The sequence below is a fragment of the Perna viridis genome, chromosome 13 (genome assembly GCF_037379345.1).
Source record: "Perna viridis isolate PV_CMFRI_1.1 ecotype Kerala chromosome 13, ASM3737934v1, whole genome shotgun sequence".
In the NCBI taxonomy this organism is placed as follows: domain Eukaryota; kingdom Metazoa; phylum Mollusca; class Bivalvia; order Mytilida; family Mytilidae; genus Perna; species Perna viridis.
The window spans coordinates 28,859,043-28,881,721 of record NC_142457.1 but is presented as its reverse complement, the minus strand read 5'-3'; the positions used below and the strand labels follow the sequence as shown (position 1 = coordinate 28,881,721).

Genomic DNA, 22,679 nt, shown 5'->3' with positions numbered 1-22,679 from the left:
CTTGTACGAGCTCGACCAGGTTAATTATTCATCGTAATAGACCCTGCTATCAGTAGGGTAGAGCATGCTCAATATACACTTCCGAGAGAAAAATACTTTTGTTCTACCCAAGCCCTACTTCGCGGAAGTGTATATTGGGCATGCTTACTAACTTATTACAAAAGGGTCTGTAAGTTTTGTTAAAATTCTTTGATGAATGTTATATTCTGCAACGTTCAAAACGATATTGGCAATTAATCAAGAAGGCCCATACCGACCATGACATTTGTTGCACGAGGTTCAAAATAGAGTTCAAGATCTTGCTATGTATAAACGATGGCTGAAAAGCATTTAAGCTGACGATAGGGTAACAATATCTACACGCACTTTGTAGATGAGGTAATACAACTATCTCGAAACTAGGCCAATTACTGTTAATACCGTTACTTTCGATTTTTTTTTAAAGTTATATAATATACATATATTCATCTTTCCACGAATTGTTTCAATTATTGTATAATTTGTAAAAATGTAATCCATAGGTGATGCAAATCTCATCTCGGCCATATTTTGACGGACTTACTAAGAGACAACGAATGTAATAAGAAAAAAATATATATATATTTACGGTTACATTGATTGAAAAATATGGTCGACAATTAGGCGAAACTCTTTAAAATATTTTCTTGAAATTATTTTATGTAGACCCTAATGTAAAGACTCTTTAGCCAAAATCGTGATATTTCGTTAATTTCTTTTAATTGCTTTTGAAATGGGTAAAGACAGACAAAAGAAATAATCTAGGTAGAGTAACCTTAAACAGACATATTTTTGCATAATACAACCTCGTCTATGATCCATCTTGATATATTCCATTAATATTCCATTCAATGGACGATATCCGTAACGGTAAAACAAAATTAGCAAATAAGAGACCCCCTCTAAAGTGTATGCACACCCACCAATTGCAACTGATCAGAAATTTAAAGCCGATTTAGTATTGAATTTCTTTTAGAAGGCCGTATATCTAAGTTGAATTCTTTTCCCCCTATATGTGCAAAGAGTCGTATCCCCAGTCGGCACACGCAATATTTGGATTTTTGCGAATAGTGACGGCTTTATATAAAATTCCAATTTTGTCTTGTTTTTTTTTTGTTTAAGATCGTTCAAGTGGGCCCAATGAAAGTTACATAAATAGTTATCCAAAAAAAAAAAAAAAAAAATACAGTGAAATAAATGATAATTAAACATTTTGTTATGTTGGCACTGACCCTCACCCTGAATTATTGATATGTTTGACCTTTTATAAAACGCTTTCACCTCCAGTAACAAATTGTAACGATAGCTTGATAATCATAGAGTTCCGTAAAATAATTTCTGGTTCAAATATTAACTATCTCATTTTGACGTATGGATACGTGGGTACTGGGGATACAAAATCGAGGCGGTACGGACACAGGTAAGTCGACTTTTAGATCTTAATTGGTTTAAGTAATAATTTGAAATGTGAAATTTTTTTTAGCTGTTTTCACCCAATAACTTGAAAACTATAAAAGATAGAAAGAAACCTTCAATTGATGAAATGATCCTAATGATAAGTCATACTTAAGTCTCCTTTTGAGTAAAAAAAATGTCGGAGAACTCTTTGTTAGAGTTATTGCCCTTGAAAGGTAAACAAAAATTAACCAGGTGAGCGGGTAAGGTTACTGGGGAGGGTATCACCCCTCTTTTCAGACTTAGGATTTTGGTCATGTTTAGAGCGTACTTTAGACTTAGGCACATAAATCCATGGACTTAACATTTCAAAACAGCCGTACTTTGTACTTCAAATTTCATTGAATTTGAACTTTACCAAAAATTAAATTGTACTTGGGACTTCACCCAAAAACATTGATTGTACTTTGTACTTGAAGGGGGAGGGATGATTCTTCAACTGGGAACCTCATATTTCTTCGTGGCCTTGGTTTGGTCCGATAAATATCGTGACTTACATTATTTGGGGTCATATATTACGGTAAAATTGTGTATCGGTTCTCTTTATCTTTGACCGGTATGAGCACTCATTAATCATATCTTCGGAATATATATACACTTTATGATTTAAGGTGCAAAAATTAACTTGGTGGGTTTGAAATTAGCTCCTACAGCGAACAAAATTTCGTCTGTGTGATCTTAAATAAACGAAAATTTAAAAGACCCGGCGAATAACCATCTTTATAAACTCGAATAAAGTTACAGTCTCCAATCTTGCCAGGTGTTGTATAATTCTTGGTCCGCCATAACCATAGATCCGGTTTCCAATAAGATGTTATAAACCCTATCTTACAGAAATTGAAGTTGTCTTTCAGAGTATATATTAAATAGTTGTTTAAGACGAGTTTTATTGTTGCTCTATAGCGTATTTTAAACCCTCAATTTTGTACCTTAATATACTTTTCCCAATGAATTTGTCACTCATTGATAGATATTATTAATGTCTTTCAGAATCACTTTAGATTTTATTCTAAATAAGGTGCCTTTTTAAGACAAGACATTCAATAACACTAAAAAAATAGAGTTTTCAACCTTCCGTGTTTTAGAGGTTCCCGTAATCCGGATAGTTCAACATTAATTTAGCATTTTCAACATGTATGAGAAAGTGTTCATTTCCTTCCGAAGGACATGAATATCATTGACAGGTCTTGACTGTAAAACTGTATCTTAACAATCTCGTGCTTGTTAGATATGGCAGGGTTTCTCAAACACTTGGTCGTCATGATTGGATGTGGCGGGTGTGCGTATTATGTCGTTAAGACGAAGTCGAGAAACCAATACCGAGGTAATATTTTCGTCTACACAAACTAATATTCTAAAGGATTATGCAGTAGCTGTTATAATACGTTTATATAAGTGTAACCAGAGACATCAAACGACCATTGGATGTACCTTGCATAACCAATTTCTTGTATGAGAAGTGTTCATTTCTTTCCACAAGACAAAACTGTATCTCGACTACCAGCTACTGTCACAACTTGTTTTATTTAGTGTCACTTACACTGTGAAGTCCCTACCATTTGATTTAAATTAAATATGAATTGACAAGTTTATTGCTAACTTCCAGTGCTTAGGCATAGATCATTTTTTTTCTCTGAAACTACTATTAACTGATTTCAACTTTACATGGATGTTCCTATTTTAAACTATAATCCTTGTGTGGGGATTTTTGATCTGGCAAAAAGAAAAATGGCTGCTGTTGCTTACTATTAAACTATAGGGGTCAAATTGCAGAATTATGCAAATAACTCAAAACAGTTGGGTTTAGCTAAAATCTGGTTGGGTAAAATTGTTTAGTTTGATGGCATGGACCTATACTGAAATTTTCAGAAAGATCCATTGACAAATGAATGAGTTATGGGTCCAGAAGTAGACTTTTCCCCAAATTTTACATTTCCAACTTTGAGAATCTTTTCTAAAAATACTGGATGGATTGAAACAAAACTTAGCGTGAATGTTATGTAGAACTTATTCAACAATCAGTGTTTCAGGATTTTTTATTTAGCAAAATGCATGGCCACCATTACCAAAGGTAGACAAAAAGGGTCAAATTGCAGAATTATGCAAATAACTCAAAAACATTTGGGTTTTAATAGCTAAAACCTAGCTGGCAGAATTAAAATGTTCAGCATGATTTGTGTCTTTTTAGCAAAACAACCGAAAAAGGCCTGGAGGCCCCTCCTTACCAAAATCTCTGGATCCTCGAATGTTTTGGTCAGCAGACATTGTTTCATGGCCATCAAATTATAAGTTTGTCCATAAATCACTGTCTGTTGTTTTTGTTTTGTCTTTTTACAGATGCTTTTCTAACATCAGAACATTTTGTGAAATCAGTTGATTTGTTAAAAGGTTACCAACCAGCAGTCGAATACCTAGGGGAACCTATAGAAGCTGGTGTGGAGCTGAGGGACAGTTATACAGCAGTTAGTCAGCTTGATGCACAGGTTAAGGAAAGCTATCTTATTAGGGAGAAATATTTCAGCCAGTAAATTTGGCGTTCAGATATGTCAATGGTACATACTATTGTAAAACTTACATAATAAGGATTAAAAGGAATAAAATGGGTTTGAGTAAATGGTCCTGAAAATCCACATTTTTTAATCATTTCTACTAGCGGACACGTAAAGGCAAATTTAAACTTGCCTTGGGAGTATTGTCATTTGTACTCTTCATGTTTTGCAGAATGACTCATCCCCTCGAAAAAAAATGACACATAAATTTTCCCCATTCATTACATGGTAGTTATAGCAATCTTTTTTACTGCATGTATATAGTATTGCAGTGATCCTTTCAAAGCAAGCTTTTAAATCTAAATTAAGTTAAAGCTTAAGTTCAAAGAAAGAAAGAGTTTGACCTGAGGTTAGTAGGTAAAAGGTCAAGGTCATTTTTCTACATACTTATTTCAGTTGGCTGTTCCAGTAAGAGGATCCCGTAATACTGGTACATTATATACTAAGTGTAGTAGGCCTACAGTTGATGATCAGTAAGTATGAATTAAAATAGTTCACATGCTGTGATAAAGTTCTGTAACATTGTATTATAATTTGTTGATTTCATATCAAACTTGCAGGTGCTTGTTAGCCCACTTGACCTAATGGTTCATTTGATTTTTATGAAACTTTAGTGAATCATTCAGAAGTGTAACATTTTGTAAAGGTAGACAACATACATACCCCTAGTTAAAACTCCCTGACCACTTCCAGGTCAAATAGCCTACTCTTTGTGTAGTTTGAAAAAAACACATTTAACTGGATCTATGCATTTTAAATGCATATTAATCTGTGAGTCTGTTGATCAAAAGTAGCTAAATAAAGCAGAGAATGTGGACATGTCAATTACTACAAATGTGTATCAGTATATAAATATTGTTTACATTTTCCAATCTGCAAAAAAAGACTTAAGAAAGATTTTACAGATCTTAATTATTTCTTAATTAAGAACTAACATGTTTTATACTTTGTTTAAATCATTAATTTCTGGACAAATTTAAACTGTGTTTATATGTACAAATCAAGTATACAACATGCAGATTTGTAACCAAGTTGAAATGAATCAGGGTCCAATTTAAACTTGGTTTGGTTTTTTAAACAAAATCTGATTTCTTGGAGTTCTTATATATGCTGATTCAGACTGTGTATGTAGATTTTCAACTTGAAGTCCCGTTTTTTTTTGTTGTTTACAAATTCAAAGCGAAGTTAAACTCACTGAAAATTGCATTGTTGATGTTTTTGTGGCTCGTTATTTTTAATTTTATTTGTTTTTCACAGTCATGGTTTATATAACAATCTTGCAATGGTGTGATTGTGTGTTTGGGTATCTTCGAAGATTCACTAAGTAGAAATAGATACTGACTATAAATTACATTTTTAAAATACTATAGTAAAAACAGTTTTCACCTGCACTCTCACAACGGAATAGCACTAGTCTAGCATTGCGCTTCTCAACTGAACAATTAGGATAACTGATATTTTCTGTTGTGACTTGCTGTTATTCTAATTTTACACCATCTTATGAATTGAAACAATCTAAATTTTGATGTTAAATATTGTATATATCATATATAATGTATGATTATGTATATTTTACAGATGGGTTGTTGACAGATTGGACTTCAAAAAATCTACCATCGACCAACAATGGACTTTCTATCGAAATAAAAACAAAAGATAACAGCAGCTGAAACAGAGTATTTGGTGTAGATTTATATTTATGTTTACAAATATAGTTTTGGTTTTAATGTGTGTTGTTTGGTTTTTGTTTTTTGATTTCATAAATCAACCACCTTTCTTGCTTTATTTTTAATTCCAATATGTAAGATTAACTAACACAAACAATACTGTACATGTCCAAATGTAATCCAATAAAAAAAACAAAACAGTTTTTTTAAAATGATGATGATGACAATAAGGTGATATAATTATAAGGCCAAATTTTTTTGGGGTCTCTTCAGTGTTAGACAATTTTAAAAGATTGGTTAATGTTATTTTTTTTTACACCACTGAGTTGTTCAACTTTAATGGTGAAAATAAATAAGTTAGTCATTCCTCTGTACAACAAATTTATTTCAAAATTAACAAGAAAAATAAAACTGGTTGGTAAAATATAGAGTCATTCCTCATAATTTAATAATAGTCAAATTTAATGAGTATATCATAAAAAACAGTTGATAACATGACAGTCACATTAACAAATTTGGTCCATGAGATAATAGACAATATTCTTTTTAACCAACCAGACAGTTGTTTACTTCTGAAATTAAATTATAAGATATGGTTACAATATAATGTATACCAATAAAAAGTATAATTTGCTAAATACAGATCATAATTTAAATTGTCAAAAGTGAAAAAAAGTCTATTGTGTCATTACTATAAACACACAGTAATCTGAGTTGCATAGAATGGTCCACAGCATTTTGTCATACATGTACCACGAGTCTATGTTTAAGGAGGTAAACCTAAAGTAAGGGACACAACTCTTACAAATCATTGAAACATTTGCATTCATCATTTTACATCAATCTCACGTAAGCATCTAAGTAACTTGACTGATTTCAATCTGTTTCAAGGGAAAGCTTGAAAGATTTTGGTGAAATTGAATATGATAAAAACATATCACTGATTTCAAGATTTATGTCCCTAACCCCAGTTCAACCTCTCAAGTGATATTCATGATTGAATTACATACTTAATCTCAAAACCAAGTACAACCTAAACAATTGTAATCTACAACAAAACAAAAATACATTATCATAAACAAAAATAATATTATGCACAAATGAAAATATAAAAAAAAAAGTTACCTCCACTCATTCATTGATAAAAGATTATATCATATATTTAGATTAAAATATAACTTTTTTGTATATGCATTTGTTTAAACCCTATATTGTCTACCCTATATCACACCTCGAGACCTATATCGCATACCCTATATCACATTCCTAGACCTATATTGCATACCTTATACGGCATCCCTTCACAGACCATACTTGGAGTACGGTTAAAATATATGATATAATGAACATGACATGTTAAAATCTGTATCAACCCTCGACCTATATCACCCCATGGACCAGTGGCCCTTGGGATGATATAGGAATCTCGGGTTGATACAGCATATGATACAGATTTTGACAGGTAATATTCAGTATGTAACAAAACCAAATGATATTTATCTTTGTCATTTTTTACTGACAAAGTGAGTAGATATGTAATTGTATGTTTTATAATGACTGAACATTGAAATTATATCACCAAAGGTTTTTATTTGTAAACTTTCTTAGATATAACTGCCAGTATATGTAACATCATATAGACTGGCACGAAATTATAAGGGCCACCTTGCTTTCAAATTGAAAATGTGATGTCAAAGGTAAGAAATTGAGTATGTTTCTCATTTCTTCCACACAAACAATCCAGAGTAAATTATATATAAAAAGTGTAATATAGTAAATAGTTTTATTTTGGTCAAATTGCAATATATGGACACCATTTAGTCGCCCCAAAAATTCATATAAATTTTTGTGGTGTAACCCCATCCCCCCGGAGTCCTGTGTACCCTAAAAAAGTAAAAGCCATTTGAACTCTGTTCACTTAAAGCAAGTGTGTACACAATATTAGTATGTGACATACTAAAAAGGGACTTGCAGTTCATTATGGACACAATATTGCACAATATTTTGAAATTCAATTAAGTAAAAAGTTCTACTTTAAAGGAACACATTTTTTGCAGTCATGTAATGACGACAAGCCCAGCATATAGCCTTAAATCATGACTCTGCGTCCGAGTCTAATTTAAAAAATCTCTTGTGTCTGGTTCTCACGTGTGGGAGTACTGCGTAGTGCATTCGCTATAAAAACGGGCTGAATCCTGCATACATAAAGGGGAGAGTTATACCCTCACTTTTTTGGGGGTGACCAGCCAGTCTTTATATTGCCATATGACCCTCAGCTTCCATAAACTATTTGCTAAATATAAACTTATTTATTTTAATGTCAAAACAAATGAGCCTCAATGAGTCAGTTAAGTGTTTAAATTAAATACAGGGAGTTACCATTTTTGCAATACTGAAGTTTCACTGTCACAAGTTATAAAACCTTTTTATCTATTGGAAAATTTGGCTCCTTGACATTCGGCATCTGCAATAGCAGAAAGTCCAGCAATCCTTCATCTTTGAAATCACAATTATTTAGATATCCAACAAGAAAAACCAAATAACAGAGAATAGTTTAAAGACAAGACATATCAAAGAAAATAATAACATAAAATCATAAATTTGTCTAAGCCCTAACACAAGTATTCCAGCAACTGGTTTAATTTGGTGAAAAAAAAAAAACACTGAGTGGTTTTGTATAAAGCTCTACTCAAACAAATAAGAGAGTTAAATACCATATATATACCTGTTACCAGGATATAAATCTAAAAACTACTAATATATTCAAAAATTTCTTAAACAAGATTTAAATATATACAAAATTATTTCAATGGATTTCAACAAATTAAGTGTGCTAAGTAGTATTTCAGCTAAGAATCATGCGAAATGTGATTCATAGTTGGAAAGCCTACATATTTTTGATATTTTGTTAATTTTTTATATTTTTATATGGCGTTTATATAACCCCTGTTCATAGGAGATATAAATTATAAGGAATTTACTATAGAATTCAAAATTAAAGGAGATAACTTTGACAAGACACTGAAATACAACAGGAAATATTGTATTTTAGATGGAAATTTCTCAAAAGAACAGACAGATTGGAATGAATAATTATACATTTCATCATATAGATCTATAAAGCAAAAATAAAAATGTGTGGCCTTTTTTAGAGTGTATCACACATTACAGAATTTGCATTAACATCCTAGTAAACTAGAAAAGTCGGATAAAATCTTTTCCCTCAAAATTATAGCATCACATTTGTAATAATATCTACAAGGAAATCAGTTCAGATAGTATCACATCACATCAAAATAGCATCCCATTACAATGATACTCCAGGCCCTGGGAATAACATTGCATGTAACATAAAATGTTTCCCAAGCTTTAAGTTAGTTTAGTACCCAACTACTGCAAAAACTCACATGTTCTGCAGCCCATGATAAGTAACATATTTGAGTTATAATGGGTGTATTTAACTTTTGAGTCATTTTAAATACAGAAAAGGCTTATTTTCTGGAGATTCTATCATTTTGAAAAATTTGCAAAAAAGAATAAAATGATTTGTTTCTATCTGCAAACTATTTTTCAACAGATTAAATTTTTTGTCACCATAAAAATTAGAATGTAAACTTCATCATTTGTATCAAAATTGGATTTCTTGAAGTTAATTATCTCAAAAAGGAACACATGGTACCAGGTATTCTATTAAGTTATTAAATCCAGGATGTTCTTTAAAGGCCAAATTATGATTTTGTATCAAATTTTATTGATAGATTGGTCATTTTTATAGAGTTACCTCCCCTGTTCTATGTTAATTTGATATGCTTATTTTAAGACATTAAAAAAGTCTTCTTCAGCAATTAGTTTAGAATAAAGGTCAGATTTTGCTTTGATTGATACGCCATTTTGACATTGCTCACCCAAGAGACACTTGTAAAACACTTCAACAATGAAAATTTCATTATGACAATAATTTGTGTAAGTAGTAGTGATAAGACCTCAACCCTTTGGCCACTTAAGTCATAAAACTTCAAACCAGCAATCAAGACAAACAGGAAGTAGAATTAGAGAAAGTAAGTTTGCACTGTTTAATGGAAAACTAGTCTAGTATCTAAATTGTGAGTACTATTTTATATTTTTTCAATGGGTCTTAATCCAATTTTAAAAGGACCGACTTAAAACTTTTTTTTTTAATTATATCAAATCTAACTTTGCTTTTGTGATATGGATGGAACATTGTACTACAAATTCAAAAAAAAGATCAATAAACATTTATAAAATTATGCTCATTTTGCAGAAACAAGAAAAAGTATTGTTTTTGGCCCTTGTTTGCCTAATAAGTACTAAATGGTTAGTCAAAACACCAAAAACCCCACCATAATCCTTGTGGTAAGGAATATTTGTTATAACCCACTGGTTTCAATGGAGAATACTTTTTAAAGAAAAGTTAATAAATGAACAAGAGATGAAAACATGAAATTAATGTAAGTTGTATATTTGGTCCAGGTTAGCTAAAATGTGGAACAAAATCACTTCTTCAATATAGTCACATGACAAAACTAGTAAATTTTCTCTTGGTGGGATCAGCATTCACCATAGATGCAAAAAACCTTATTTAGTTTTGAAATTATCATCCATTTCCATATTATCAATAAGTCTTGAGGTATCATCTTGGATTGATACGGTTGTGGAGTCTTTCACATACTCATAGAAACAGGCAATGATTATAAATACGATCAGATCTATTAACATGATCAGCGCATAGAAGAAGAACTCTGTTGCCTGAAATAAAAATATTTACATGTTAGTAGAAGTTAAGATATATTCTAATGTACCGGTACTATTTCTTGTAATATTAAATTATAATACGATAATTAATTTGAAAGAGTGAATAACCAAAATATTAAAATGAGTGCTGAAGAATGCCCTGATATAACAAGTGTGCGGAACTTGTTCAATGCACAAGTTAAATCTTAATGTGTTCTTGGCACAACACAGACAAGGTGATCTAAACATGGATGGTAAGATGAACAGACCATGTGATTGAGGCAAGGATGGTATGATGGAGAGACAAGATAATTGAGGCACGGATGGTATGACAAACAGACCATGTGATTGAGGCATGGATGGTATGATGAAGAGACAAGATGATTGAGGCACGGATGGTATGACAAACAGACCATGTGATTGAGGCATGGATGGTATGATGAAGAGACAAGATGATTGAGGCACGGATGGTATGATGATGAGACAAGATGATTGAGGCATTGATGGTATGATGAACAGACAAGATGATTGAGACTAGGATGGTATGATGAACAGACCATGTGGTTGAGGCATGGATCATATGACGGACAGACAAGTTGATTAAGGCATGGATGGTATGATAAAGAGACAAGATGATTGAGGCATGGATGGTATGATGAACAGACAAGATGATTGAGGCTAGAATGATATGATGAACAGATCATGTGATTGGAGGCATGGATGGTATGACGGACAGACAAGTTGATTGAGACACAGGATAGAATTATGGATAGACAAGATGATTGAGACATAGACAAAATTATGGATAGACAAGATGACTGAGACATGGACAGAATTACAGATAGACAAGATGACTGGGACATGGATAGAATTATGGATAGACAAGATGATTGAGACATGGACAAATGATGAACAATATACCACCCATTCACTGAGTGGGGATTTTATAAGAACATATCCCTACTTAACAAGTTCTGGAAGTGGTTTTTATTGAATAATTTGATGACATCTTTCAAATTGTTAATTTTACAATTATAGAATAGTTAAAGTATACTTCCTTTGGTATAAAGACAATCTACTTTAAATTAAATTTAGAGGTCACCAAAAGTTCAATTGAAATAAAATGCATAGTAGACATCAGTAATAGACAAATCCATACCTGACTTTGAAACAGCCGAATTTCTGAAATGATGACAACAATTAGGTTGCCTAATGCACTGTTCAGCAGGAATACAGCTTGAATAAAGGATTTCATGGATTTTGGTGCCTACAAATTTGATAAATTTAATAACAAACATAAACAATTATTATAGCTACGATTTTTTTTACTTTATACAAATAAATTGAATAGTTGAACTATTTTTCAAAACTAATGTCAAGACATGTAAATAATTACAGCTTGACAGTCTTCTTGCAACATTCGGATGGTTCTTTGTTTAATCTCATAATATGCCGGGATACAGCCTTACTTTGTTCAGTTTTTTTTAATGGTTTACATTTTACTATGTATGTATTATTGCAGTACGAACTGTGAAGTTATTTTGGAATTATAAAACATTGACAGAGAAAAAAAAATTAACACAGAGTTTGAACTGTGAGAAACAAAAGTAAAGGTAAGTCAGTCATACCCTAGATATTGTTACATCACTTTAAGTAGCAGTCTTTGTAAGATTCATGCAAATTATGTAATATGTGATACATACAAAAAAGACTTAGCATTTTATTTTTGTCATTAAGTTGTCTTGTGGGTCTATATGATGAAATGTATAATCATTCATTCTAATCTATCTACTCTTAGGAGATAATTCATACTGAAAATTCAATAGTTTCTATTGTGTTTTATTGTCATTTACAGAGTTATCTCCCTTTATTTTGAATTATATAGTACATTCTTTATATTTTATTTATCCTATGAACAGGAGTAATATGAAAAGTCACATGTTAATTTGTTTACTTAATATTTCAAACAAAACATCAAATATAAAAATATGTAGAGTTTCCAACCATGAATCACCTTTTGCATGATTCTTAGATTGAGTACTACTTAAGTGATCTAAATATAACCTTGTTTACAGTCAATTTGTTACTGTACTATCATGTGACATGTTGTTTTACCTGTGAGTAACCAAAATATAAGCCTGTAATAGAGAAGAGGACTTCACCCATAGTGACAACAATATACTGAGGTACCATAACAAACATTGAGAGTGTATTCTCTGTAACACTGGTATATAACTTAACTGCAACCTAAAATATATATTAAAAAAATACAATAGTTTAAGAACAGGACATTATCATGATAAATTGACTGTCCGAGGAGCAGCAGCAAGACATTTTCAATAATGTAGGCAATATCACTCCTTAGGTGCAGTCAAATTATCCATAATGCCCTCTCTGATACAAAAGTTACATCTGTTCATAGTTAAGGTCTTCTTACGTTTCCATTACTTTACATTTTAAAAAAGTTATTTTCAAAGTTCCACTGTGAATTCCCAGGAAAAATGACATCATAATGTTGCATACCATTGCGAAGCTTGGAAGATAAGGCTTTCAAAATCATTATGCTAATGGTACGATGATTGTAGTAATTCTTCACAAAATTTACTTGAATAAATAATACTGAAAATCCACATTTTCATCTTTTCTGCTAACTGACAGCATGGAGGCAAATTACTCACACATGTATTCAATATTCATACAATTTTGTAGTAAATTACAAATATGATTTTAAAGTACACATTCTCAGCTTTATTTTGACTACTTTTGATCAGAATACACGAAAATAATGCACTTACAATGCATAGATCTAGGTTCAGTGTGTTTTTGGTACTACATAAGGGGATGGCCATTTGAAACCGGAAGTGGTTAGCGAGACCTTAAGAATTTTTTATGAGTCCTTAGGTTTTTCTTTTTTGCATTTGTGAAAGCTTGTGGTATTGCAAGTCTAATAAGACCAAAACTATTAAAATCAGACATGTGACTACAAAAAAAAATGGTCATTTTTATATCATCTCCCTCAGTGATATTTTCCCTAAATTACTTAAAATGACAATTTTGGGTAACTTGTCATACCAATTTGATATCTATGATAATTCAAGAAGTTGTAGTAGTTAATATCATTGATCACTATGAAAAAAGGACAGATTTCAACAATTAATATCATGCCTATTTCATCACTGTGTGATTCTTAGTCTGTGCTCTATGACCTTTTGAGTACTTTGAATATCCCAAACAGTGACATTAGGTATTTCAGGGATGATGTCAAGTTAAGAGTCAGTTTTACTGATAAAAATCTAGTTGCTATGTTGTTTTTTACAATATCTTGCACAATGCACCTCGTAAACTATAGCCAGATTACCAATATCACTATACTGATATTATGTGAAAATGGAAATAATGACCAGGAAAGGATATTTTCGTCAAATTATGCATTTCTCTGAAATATGCTGTAATTTAGCTTATAAATTCTCACTAACCACTCCTGGGTCAAATGGCCACCCCACTATGGCGATTGAAATGGCAAAATTTTGTTTTCGTCATTCATAAAACTGTGACATTTCAATTGCATGCTAAAATCTAGACATTAAAAGTAAGGAATTAAAAGTGAAATGACAACATCTTGAAGTTAAATGCATATGTTTTTACTTAAATATAATATCACTCAAAAGACCCTAGTGTTATTTTACTATCTATTCAGAGTTATCTACCTTGCCTGAGTCATTGTATACTAAGAGATTATAGATGCCTCCAATGCCCTGGTTGATAGTAGATACTTCACTCCAGTCAGATTGGTTATCTGCTTTATTGGACAATACAAACACTTCATAACTGCAACAAATTACAAAACAAGGATTGAATAATGAAATTAGGAATTCTATTAAGGAGCAAAGCTACAAATGTATGATCAAACTGGATTGATTGATTGATTGATTGATTGATTGATAGGTTATTGTTTAATGTCCTATGGATGGTATTTCATGATAATTGTTAAATGCACCATTTTTATTTTCATCAGTTTGGCAGTATATGATTTTACTATATTATTTTGATTTTTTTTTTATTTTACTTTATTTTTATTCAGTATAGTAAAAAAGATATTCTATATTATTTTTATTCAGAATAGTCACACATATTTTATTTTTTATCATTGATTGCCAATGACCATTGTGTTTTATATAATATATGAAATCAATGGGACCTCACAGGAATAAATCTTCAATCTTCCATTGAATTACATATTATACAGTAATTAAGTATGCTTTAAGTCGATTTTACTACCTTGAACTGTAGGACTTGTTTGCACAGTTACAAAAAGTTGTGTAAATTACCTATCATACAAAGGTAGACAGTAGGAAGTTCCCATGAAAAACTTCTATCTCATTTTATTGATAAACTAAAAACAATTTCTCATCACATTTAGCACAGAAAACTTTATTTTTGTTAAATGCATCATTTTTATTATTTCCACTTCCCTATCTATAACAATACCTTTCAGGATCCAGTGATTGATGGGTGTAATTTTTTATGTCATATGTGGTACCAGTCTTCAGCCTAACAGTACCAATATATGCACTGGGAACCAGTTTGACACTAGTGACATTATCAGCTATATTAAGCACACTGGAAATAACACATGAATAATTAAAAGATCTACTTCCCAAGTTTAACATACCTCATTCTTGCAAATGACAATACAAGGAATTATTTTCACCTTTATTTTAACATAAGAAAAATCATATGATGTGTGTTCACCTAAATAATATTGTTACAACATTTTAGAAAATTCAACTGAACAAATATCAAAGAGTAATCAAGGGAACCAAGGTCATAGTGGTAATCAAAAGAATGTAATCCAGGGACAAATACCAGACATGGAAAACAGACATACACAACAAAGAACATAAAGTAACTAAAATCATACATACAAAGTAACAAAAGTAAATGAGCAACTTGGACTCCACTAAAAACTGGGAGCATGGACCAGGTGCACCGGTAGGGTAAGCGTCCTCTGCTTTTCTAGAAACACCTGAGTTGTTCATAAAAAGTCATGTCTGGGGAAGACAAAAGAGGAAAAGGAAAACTATGACACATTGACCAAATCAGTTTTCATGGCACAGATGGATATACTGTAGCGATCCACGAGTTCATGATGACGACCATAAAAATTCTGCAGCAACATAACCCTGTTTCAGAAGCCTATTTGTCAGAAGTCTAGCAAAATTATGGCACAAAAAAATGAAGATTTATGGATGACAACAGTGTAAAACCATTATATGACTGCTCATTGCAGTAACAACTGCGACATCAATCCAAGCCTTCTTTTTACAGTGTGGTACCTTGTGGTATAGTTTCATAAAGATCTATACACTTATACTCAAGTTATTGAACAAATTTATCATTATTCAACAGTAATTTTCTGCTGCCTTATAAAAATAGACCATCCAATCCAATTCATCATAAAGAACTTCTTTTTTAGTTTTTTAAATTCTTCAAAAATATATTTATATAATTTATAAACATGTATGTCACATACTGTGTGATAGTATGAATAAACATTATACTTCATAAAAAACATACCATTGTCAATATATAAGTAGAAATTTCCACACTAAAACCGGTGTCAATGTATCTACTCTTTCAAAAAAGTGTATGTGAACTACTAATACACAACTATTGGAGAAAGTATGATAAATCTGAAGCAAGTTATTCAATCATACATGTGTATTTAGAATTGTAAGTACTTTTATTGTATGTCATTTACTTAATTATCAAGTAAGATAGTACCAAGGTAACCATAGAAACCAACTAATTATCAACATCTTACCTCAGTAAAACACCACCAGTGTGGTATCAAGCATGACTGCCCAGGTAACCACAGAAACCTATAGTTTATCAATATCTTACCTCAGTAAATCACCACCAGTGTTTAATCAAGTATGACAGTGCCCAGGTAACCATAGAAACCTATTGTTTATCAACATCATACCTCAGTAAAACACCACCAGTGCGGTATTAAGTATGACTGCCCAGGTAACCATAGAAACCTATAGTTTATCAATATCTTACCTCAGTAAATCACCACCAGTGTGGTATCAAGTACGGCAATGCCCAGGTAACCATAGAAACCTACAGTTTATCAACATCTTACCTCAGTAAAACACCACCAGTGTGGTATCAAGTAAGACAGTACCCAGGTAACCATAGAAACCAATTGTTTATCAACATCTTACCTCAGTAAAACATCACCAATGTGGTATCAAGTAAGACAGTACCCAGGAAACCATAGAAACCAATTGTTTATCAACATCTTACCTCAGTAAAATACCACCAGTGTGGTATCAAGTATGACTGCCCAGGTAACCATAGAAACCTATAGTTAATCAACATCATACCTCAGTAAAGCACCACTAGTGTTTAATCAAGTATGACAGTGCCCAGGTAACCATAGAAACTATTGTTCATCAACATCATACCTCAGTAAAGCACCACCAGTGTTTAATCACGTATGACTGTGCCCAGGTAACCATAGAAACCTATAGTTTATCAACATCTTACCTCAGTAAATCACCACCAGTGTGGTATCAAGTATGACTGCCTAGGTAACCACAGAAACCAACAGTTTATTGATATCTTACCTCAGTAAAGCACCACCGGTGTTAGATTTTTTTCTTCTATCATTTATCTATAATTCATTAAATATAACAAGTAAAGTTTTATCATGACAAAAAAGAATCAAGCTTCTTTAATAATAAAGGAATACATTTAGGGGGAATTCTAATCATTGGACTCTTACTGACATCAAAATGTAGTGTATACACATTTCCATTCATTATAAAGTTATTAAACTTCTTTTAATATGTAAAAATTAAATTATTAGTTATTTTTTTTATTTCAAATCAAGAGTTATGTTTATAGACATTGAGGAAAACAGGTTTATCCAATCATTTCATAGCTTTGTTACTAAAGCAGTCATTGTATATCGTAGAGGAAGACTTCATAACTAAAACAGTCACTGTATATTGTAGGTATATTGTAGAGGAAGATTCAATTACTAAAACAGTCACTGCATAATGTAGAGATAGACTGAATTACTAAAACAGTCACTGCACACTGTATAGGAAGATTCCATTACTAAAACAGTCACCATATATTGTAGAGATAGATTCCATCACTCTAACAGTCACTGTATACTGTAGAGATAGATTCCATCACTAAAACAGTCGCTGTATACTGTAGATGTAGATTCCATAATACTAAATCAGTCATTATATATTGTAGAAAAAGACTTCATTACTAAAACAGTTATTGTATATTGTAAAGAAAGACTTCATTACTAAAACATTGTATATGACTTTTAAATCACTCCTTAGTTAACATACCTGTATTAAATCTATAGATTTATTTGCAAATTGTTTTAAAAGAATTGTATAGGAATGTTTTCCTTGTAAGTTAAGAGCTTGGTTAATCATTGGTTTATTGGCACAGCCTGCAGATATGTTCCATGTTGTGTTACCAGGGCTGATTATCTGGAATTCACTCATCTGAAAACAGAAATTTTTATTAAGTATAGCATAATAAAAACAAAGGATAAATGTTAGAATTAGAATGCAACTAAAATTTTTACCACAAGCACTACTTTAGATTATATTTATATTAATGGTACTTGCCTCTGTTTCAGGTCAAATTAATAGCAATGCAAAGGTATTTCAATAATGTGTTACAAAACCCAAAGAATGCCACATCAGTAATAATGATTCCCATCTTCATTATTAATAAAACTTAAAGTAAGTCATCATTCTTCTATATGAAAAATTCAGGCAGCATTGTTACAATTTAGTTAAAGAGATCAATAATGTCTCTCAGAGCAGAATGGTCCCTGATACAAAAACAAGAGGTCAGTTTACTACCAGGCATGCAAAAAAAAAAATTGTGGGGGAATCTGCTCCTGAAAACATCCAATGAAAATTCATTACGTCAGAGTGAAGTTGAATGAATTTGGCAGCATATAAATAGTACCACAATTCTATTGGATCAAGGCTCTTTAAAATATTTTTTTAAAGCTAAACTTCGATTTCTAAAATTTTTTTTTCAACATACAAAGAAGAAAATAAAATGTTACATATAAATTACTGATAAACAGAATATTAGGCAATTGGTTTTTGATACTTGCTTTCTTGTGGGAATATCCTGCTCACCTTGATGGGCTCGATCTGAGATACCCGTGATAAAGCCTGTATCAAAAACCAATTGCCTAATATTCTGAAAGACCCAACAATAAAGCCAGTATCAAAAACCAATGGCTTTATACTCTGCATAAAATTCCTTTAATCTTCACTAGCTGATTTTGTTGTCAGTTATAGTCTGATAGACAAAACTATCAGGTAAGTTAGTAGTTGCCATGATCTAAATTTCCAAATAGTAGTTACAATGACTGAACAATTACATTCATAGTTGATAGCAAGAAAAGTAAACAAATAGTGATTTTCTCAATGTAATGACTTGGTTCAGAATAAAAAACAAAAAATCACAAATTTTAGTGCAAATTTAAGTCAATTGATAATACATTCATGTTTTTTCCATTTTACATCTTTTCACAAATCGTACATGTGTACATTACTAGCAAAATAAGTGTATTCCTTTTTTCAAAAATACTTAATATCTTAGAACTTTTCAAAGCTTTTGAGTTTTAAAAGCTCATTAGAGCTTGTGTTGTAATGATTTATATGTACTGACTTTACTTTTGAACTTTGAACTTTGTTGAATAACTCAACAGTTCGCCATTGGCTAAGATTGGCAAACTTCAAGTGCAGTTGCAATATGCGTTATGCTCTATTTAAAATTGGGTGACTCTGTAACCATGGTTACCTGAATGTTTCTCAATCAAAACAACTAGGCGTTTCTCATGTATATTACAGAAAGTTCAATGGTGACTAATCATTTCATCTTTTAATGTAAAAACACACATAGAACACATGTACACATACAGTATTTAAGAGATACATTTTAATCTCATGAAGCTAGAATTGACGGTTCTACAGCACCAATCAGCATCATAAGGGGGTGTAGTAATATATAATTATGCAAATCATATGCAAATGTACAGTACCTAAATTACGAGTGCAAGAAGTGGCTAACAATATAAGGGACTTAAAAACACAAGTCATTTTGTATTTAATATTGACTTAATTACTGCTAATGTCAGGCTCACTCGTGCAGACCCACATGACATGAGCTGTGATAAATAATCAAAAACAAAATGTAATAGCAGTGGCATATCATGATACCTCAAAGCTGTCCAAAGCTAGCTTTACAGTACTAGACCCAACTGTAACTTTACACTGCACAGAATTGATCACAGTTAATCCACTTTCTGAAGCCTTGAGAGGTGATTCAAATTGACTCTAAAACAAAATAAATCAAACTTTATTATATATAACTTGATGTAACTGGTAATTGTTTCATTTTAAATAATTTTTGTTGTATACTGATTTTTAATTTGTCAAATGTCATTATGACACACACATCAAATGTAACACATTTAAAACAAGATTGCCAAATAAAGCCATATGAGGCTAACCACTATAGAATTATAAAATTACACATGTACACAAGAAATACTAATGTGTATATTCATAAGATGTGTTAATTAAAATTGAAATACAATGTACTTAAAAGTAGTAAAAGATAAAAGAACGTTGGTTTTGATTTAAAAAAAAATAGTACTAACTGAATAAGAAAATAAAATAGGAATAAAGAATCTGATCACTTTGATAAACAGTATGTATTATATGTAACTTATGAATTACATGTGTAATATGTATGCTACTGAAGTACTCAATGTACTACATGTATTGTATGTATGTAATCCAGGGACAAAGACAAGACATGGAAAACAGACATACACAAAAAAGAACATAAAGTAACTAAAACCACACACACAAAGTAACAAAAGCAAACGAGCAACTCAGACTCCACTAAAAACTGGGAGCATTGACCAGGTGCACTAGTAGGGTAAGTGTCCTCTGCTTTTCTAGAAACACCTGCTGAGTTGCTCATAAAAAGTCAAGTCCGGGGTAGACAAATGAGGAAAGGAAAACTATGACCTATTGAATAAATCAGTTTTCACAGTGCAGATGGAACATATTAATTTTACATAATTTAAACACTAGTGGTTGATTGAAAATACATATGTCCACAAGATTTTGCAAGGTGACAGAAAAGAATGCTCAGTGTAGCAGGTACTATCTACCTTAAACAAATGCTCATTAGAAAAGGTATAATCTACTTACATCAATCTTCAACTGTACAAAGCCAGCCATTAAAAAAGCAATAATATTCAGAAGAATTCCAGCAGACATTCTTTGCAAAGGTCTGAAATAAAGGAAATACCACAAAATTTCAAACCTCTGTAATATAAGTATATATGTTTTGTAGAAGATTTTCAATGAAGAGGTTTTGGTGAATAAAGTTACAGCAAGCCTCTTGGATAACATGACCATTTTAAACATTTCTTTTATAAATATTCCTTGACATAACACTTCTACTTCTCCATTATTGAAGTGTTACATTTATTAATATTCCTTGACATAACACTTCTACTTCTCCATTATTGAAGTGTTACATTTATAAATATTCCTTGACATAACACTTCTACTTCTCCATTATTGAAGTGTTACATTTATAAATATTCCTTTACATAACACTTCTACTTCTCCATTATTGAAGTGTTACATTTATTAATATTCCTTGACATAACACTTCTACTTCTCGATTATTGAAGTGTTACATTTATAAATATTCCTTGACATAACACTTCTACTTCTCGATTATTGGTGTTACATTTATAAATATTCCTTGACATAACACTTCTACTTCTCCATTATTGAAGTGTTACATTTATAAATATTCCTTGACATAACACTTCTACTTCTCGATTATTGAAGTGTTACATTTATAAATATTCCTTGACATAACACTTCTACTTCTTGATTATTGGTGTTACATTATGGCAAGTAGGCATTATTCAGATTTCAGCTTGAAGTGTTACATTGCTGTTACTAGGCATTATTCAGACTTCAGCTTGAAGTGTTACATTACTGCAAGTAGGCATTATTCAGACTTCAGCTTGAAGTGTTACATTGCTCTTACTAGGCATATTCAGACTTCACCTTGAATTGATACATTACTGCAAGTAGGCATATTCAGACTTCAGCTTGCAGTGTTACATTGCTGTAAATAAAGCATATTCAGACTTCAGCTCTCAACAGACAAAATTGTGGATCCAATATATGTAACTGGAAACCATTGGAGCATATTTATCTCCAAAAAAACTTAAGGCTATAAAAATTACATTATATAATATAAGTAGATAGAATAAAAAATAAACAAAATGTTCTACACACCTGTTAGGAATTTTCATTTTATCTAAACATGGATACACCAGCTTATCAAATAATGGAATCATGATTAAAATCAGAACGGGATTCAAAGCCTAAAATACAACAGAAAAGGAATACATTTAAGGAGGTAGACCTACATTGTAGGGTAAGGGACATAACTCATGAAATCTGTGATATGTTTGTATCATATTTAATATCACCAAGGCCTCTCAACCTTTCGTTTGAAGCAGAATAAAATGAATCCATGTTAATTAGATGCTTACATGAGATTGATGTGAAATGCTGAATACAAATATTCCAAGGATTTTTAAGAGTTGTGTCCTTTACCCTAAGTCTACCTCCTTGATCATTACAATCAACACAAAAATTTAGGTAAACAGAACATAACTAAAATATAAGGGATTATAAAACCAAACTGTATTAACTAAAATGTCAAAAAAACCATTCAAATTCATGGCAGAGTGGAATCCTTTTAATCATATATCATGGCACAGTGGAATCCTTTTAATGACATCCTATTTGTCAGAAAAATAAATATGTAATCAATAGGAATATAAAATTAACAGAACTTTCTATGGAAAATACCTACTATTTCCAATGCTTAAGAGGGACTTATGTCTAATCAGTGTCTAAACAAATCAAAGAGACGTTGTAAAAACCAAAAAAAATTGAGATATTTCACGATGTACATGTATTGTTGTTTTATCCATTTAGGAAACTTTTCCGATAAATTTTGAAAAATATTTATGTAGTTCAGAGGAATTTTCTATTTTTTCTGTCTTAAGTTATGCAAATAAGAGGATCTATTTACATGAATAAGACTGGACATTTTTTTTGTT

General features: G+C 31.4%; 2 protein-coding genes across 3 annotated transcripts in view; one reads left to right on the top strand and one right to left on the bottom strand.

Moving 5' to 3' along the window:
* Nucleotides 1-2,595: 2,595 nt before the first annotated feature.
* LOC148600234 (cytochrome c oxidase assembly factor 1 homolog) lies at nt 2,596-5,749 on the top strand. The gene is made up of 4 exons (XM_088558492.1): nt 2,596-2,797; nt 3,811-3,956; nt 4,419-4,495; nt 5,601-5,749. Exons 1-4 carry the CDS (start codon nt 2,704-2,706, stop codon nt 5,680-5,682), a joined length of 399 nt encoding a protein of 132 aa, XP_088414618.1. The 5' UTR covers nt 2,596-2,703; the 3' UTR covers nt 5,683-5,749.
* Nucleotides 5,750-6,053: 304 nt separating this feature from the next.
* Nucleotides 6,054-22,679, bottom strand: part of LOC148600233 (solute carrier family 15 member 1-like) — a 35,620-nt gene continuing 18,994 nt past the window's right edge. For both annotated transcript variants that reach the window (XM_088558490.1, XM_088558491.1), the window contains 10 exons: nt 21,844-21,932; nt 20,731-20,812; nt 19,726-19,842; nt 17,821-17,982; nt 17,077-17,123; nt 14,930-15,061; nt 14,149-14,269; nt 12,557-12,688; nt 11,601-11,708; nt 6,054-10,456 (listed from right to left, as the gene is read on the bottom strand). In XM_088558490.1, coding sequence (XP_088414616.1) covers nt 10,286-10,456; nt 11,601-11,708; nt 12,557-12,688; nt 14,149-14,269; nt 14,930-15,061; nt 17,077-17,123; nt 17,821-17,982; nt 19,726-19,842; nt 20,731-20,812; nt 21,844-21,932 — 1,161 coding nt within the window. In that variant the 3' untranslated portion in view covers nt 6,054-10,285. The remainder of the gene's footprint in view (nt 10,457-11,600; nt 11,709-12,556; nt 12,689-14,148; nt 14,270-14,929; nt 15,062-17,076; nt 17,124-17,820; nt 17,983-19,725; nt 19,843-20,730; nt 20,813-21,843; nt 21,933-22,679) is intronic.

Bases quoted from the DNA above. Each gene is read 5' to 3' on its own strand.
- LOC148600234 (XM_088558492.1), top strand. From the start codon at position 2,704: ATGGCAGGGTTTCTCAAACACTTGGTCGTCATGATTGGATGTGGCGGG. The intron at 2,798-3,810 runs GTAATATTTTCG...GTCTTTTTACAG, and splicing joins GTCGAGAAACCAATACCGAG to ATGCTTTTCTAACATCAGAA. The intron at 3,957-4,418 runs GTTAAGGAAAGC...TACTTATTTCAG, and splicing joins TTAGTCAGCTTGATGCACAG to TTGGCTGTTCCAGTAAGAGG.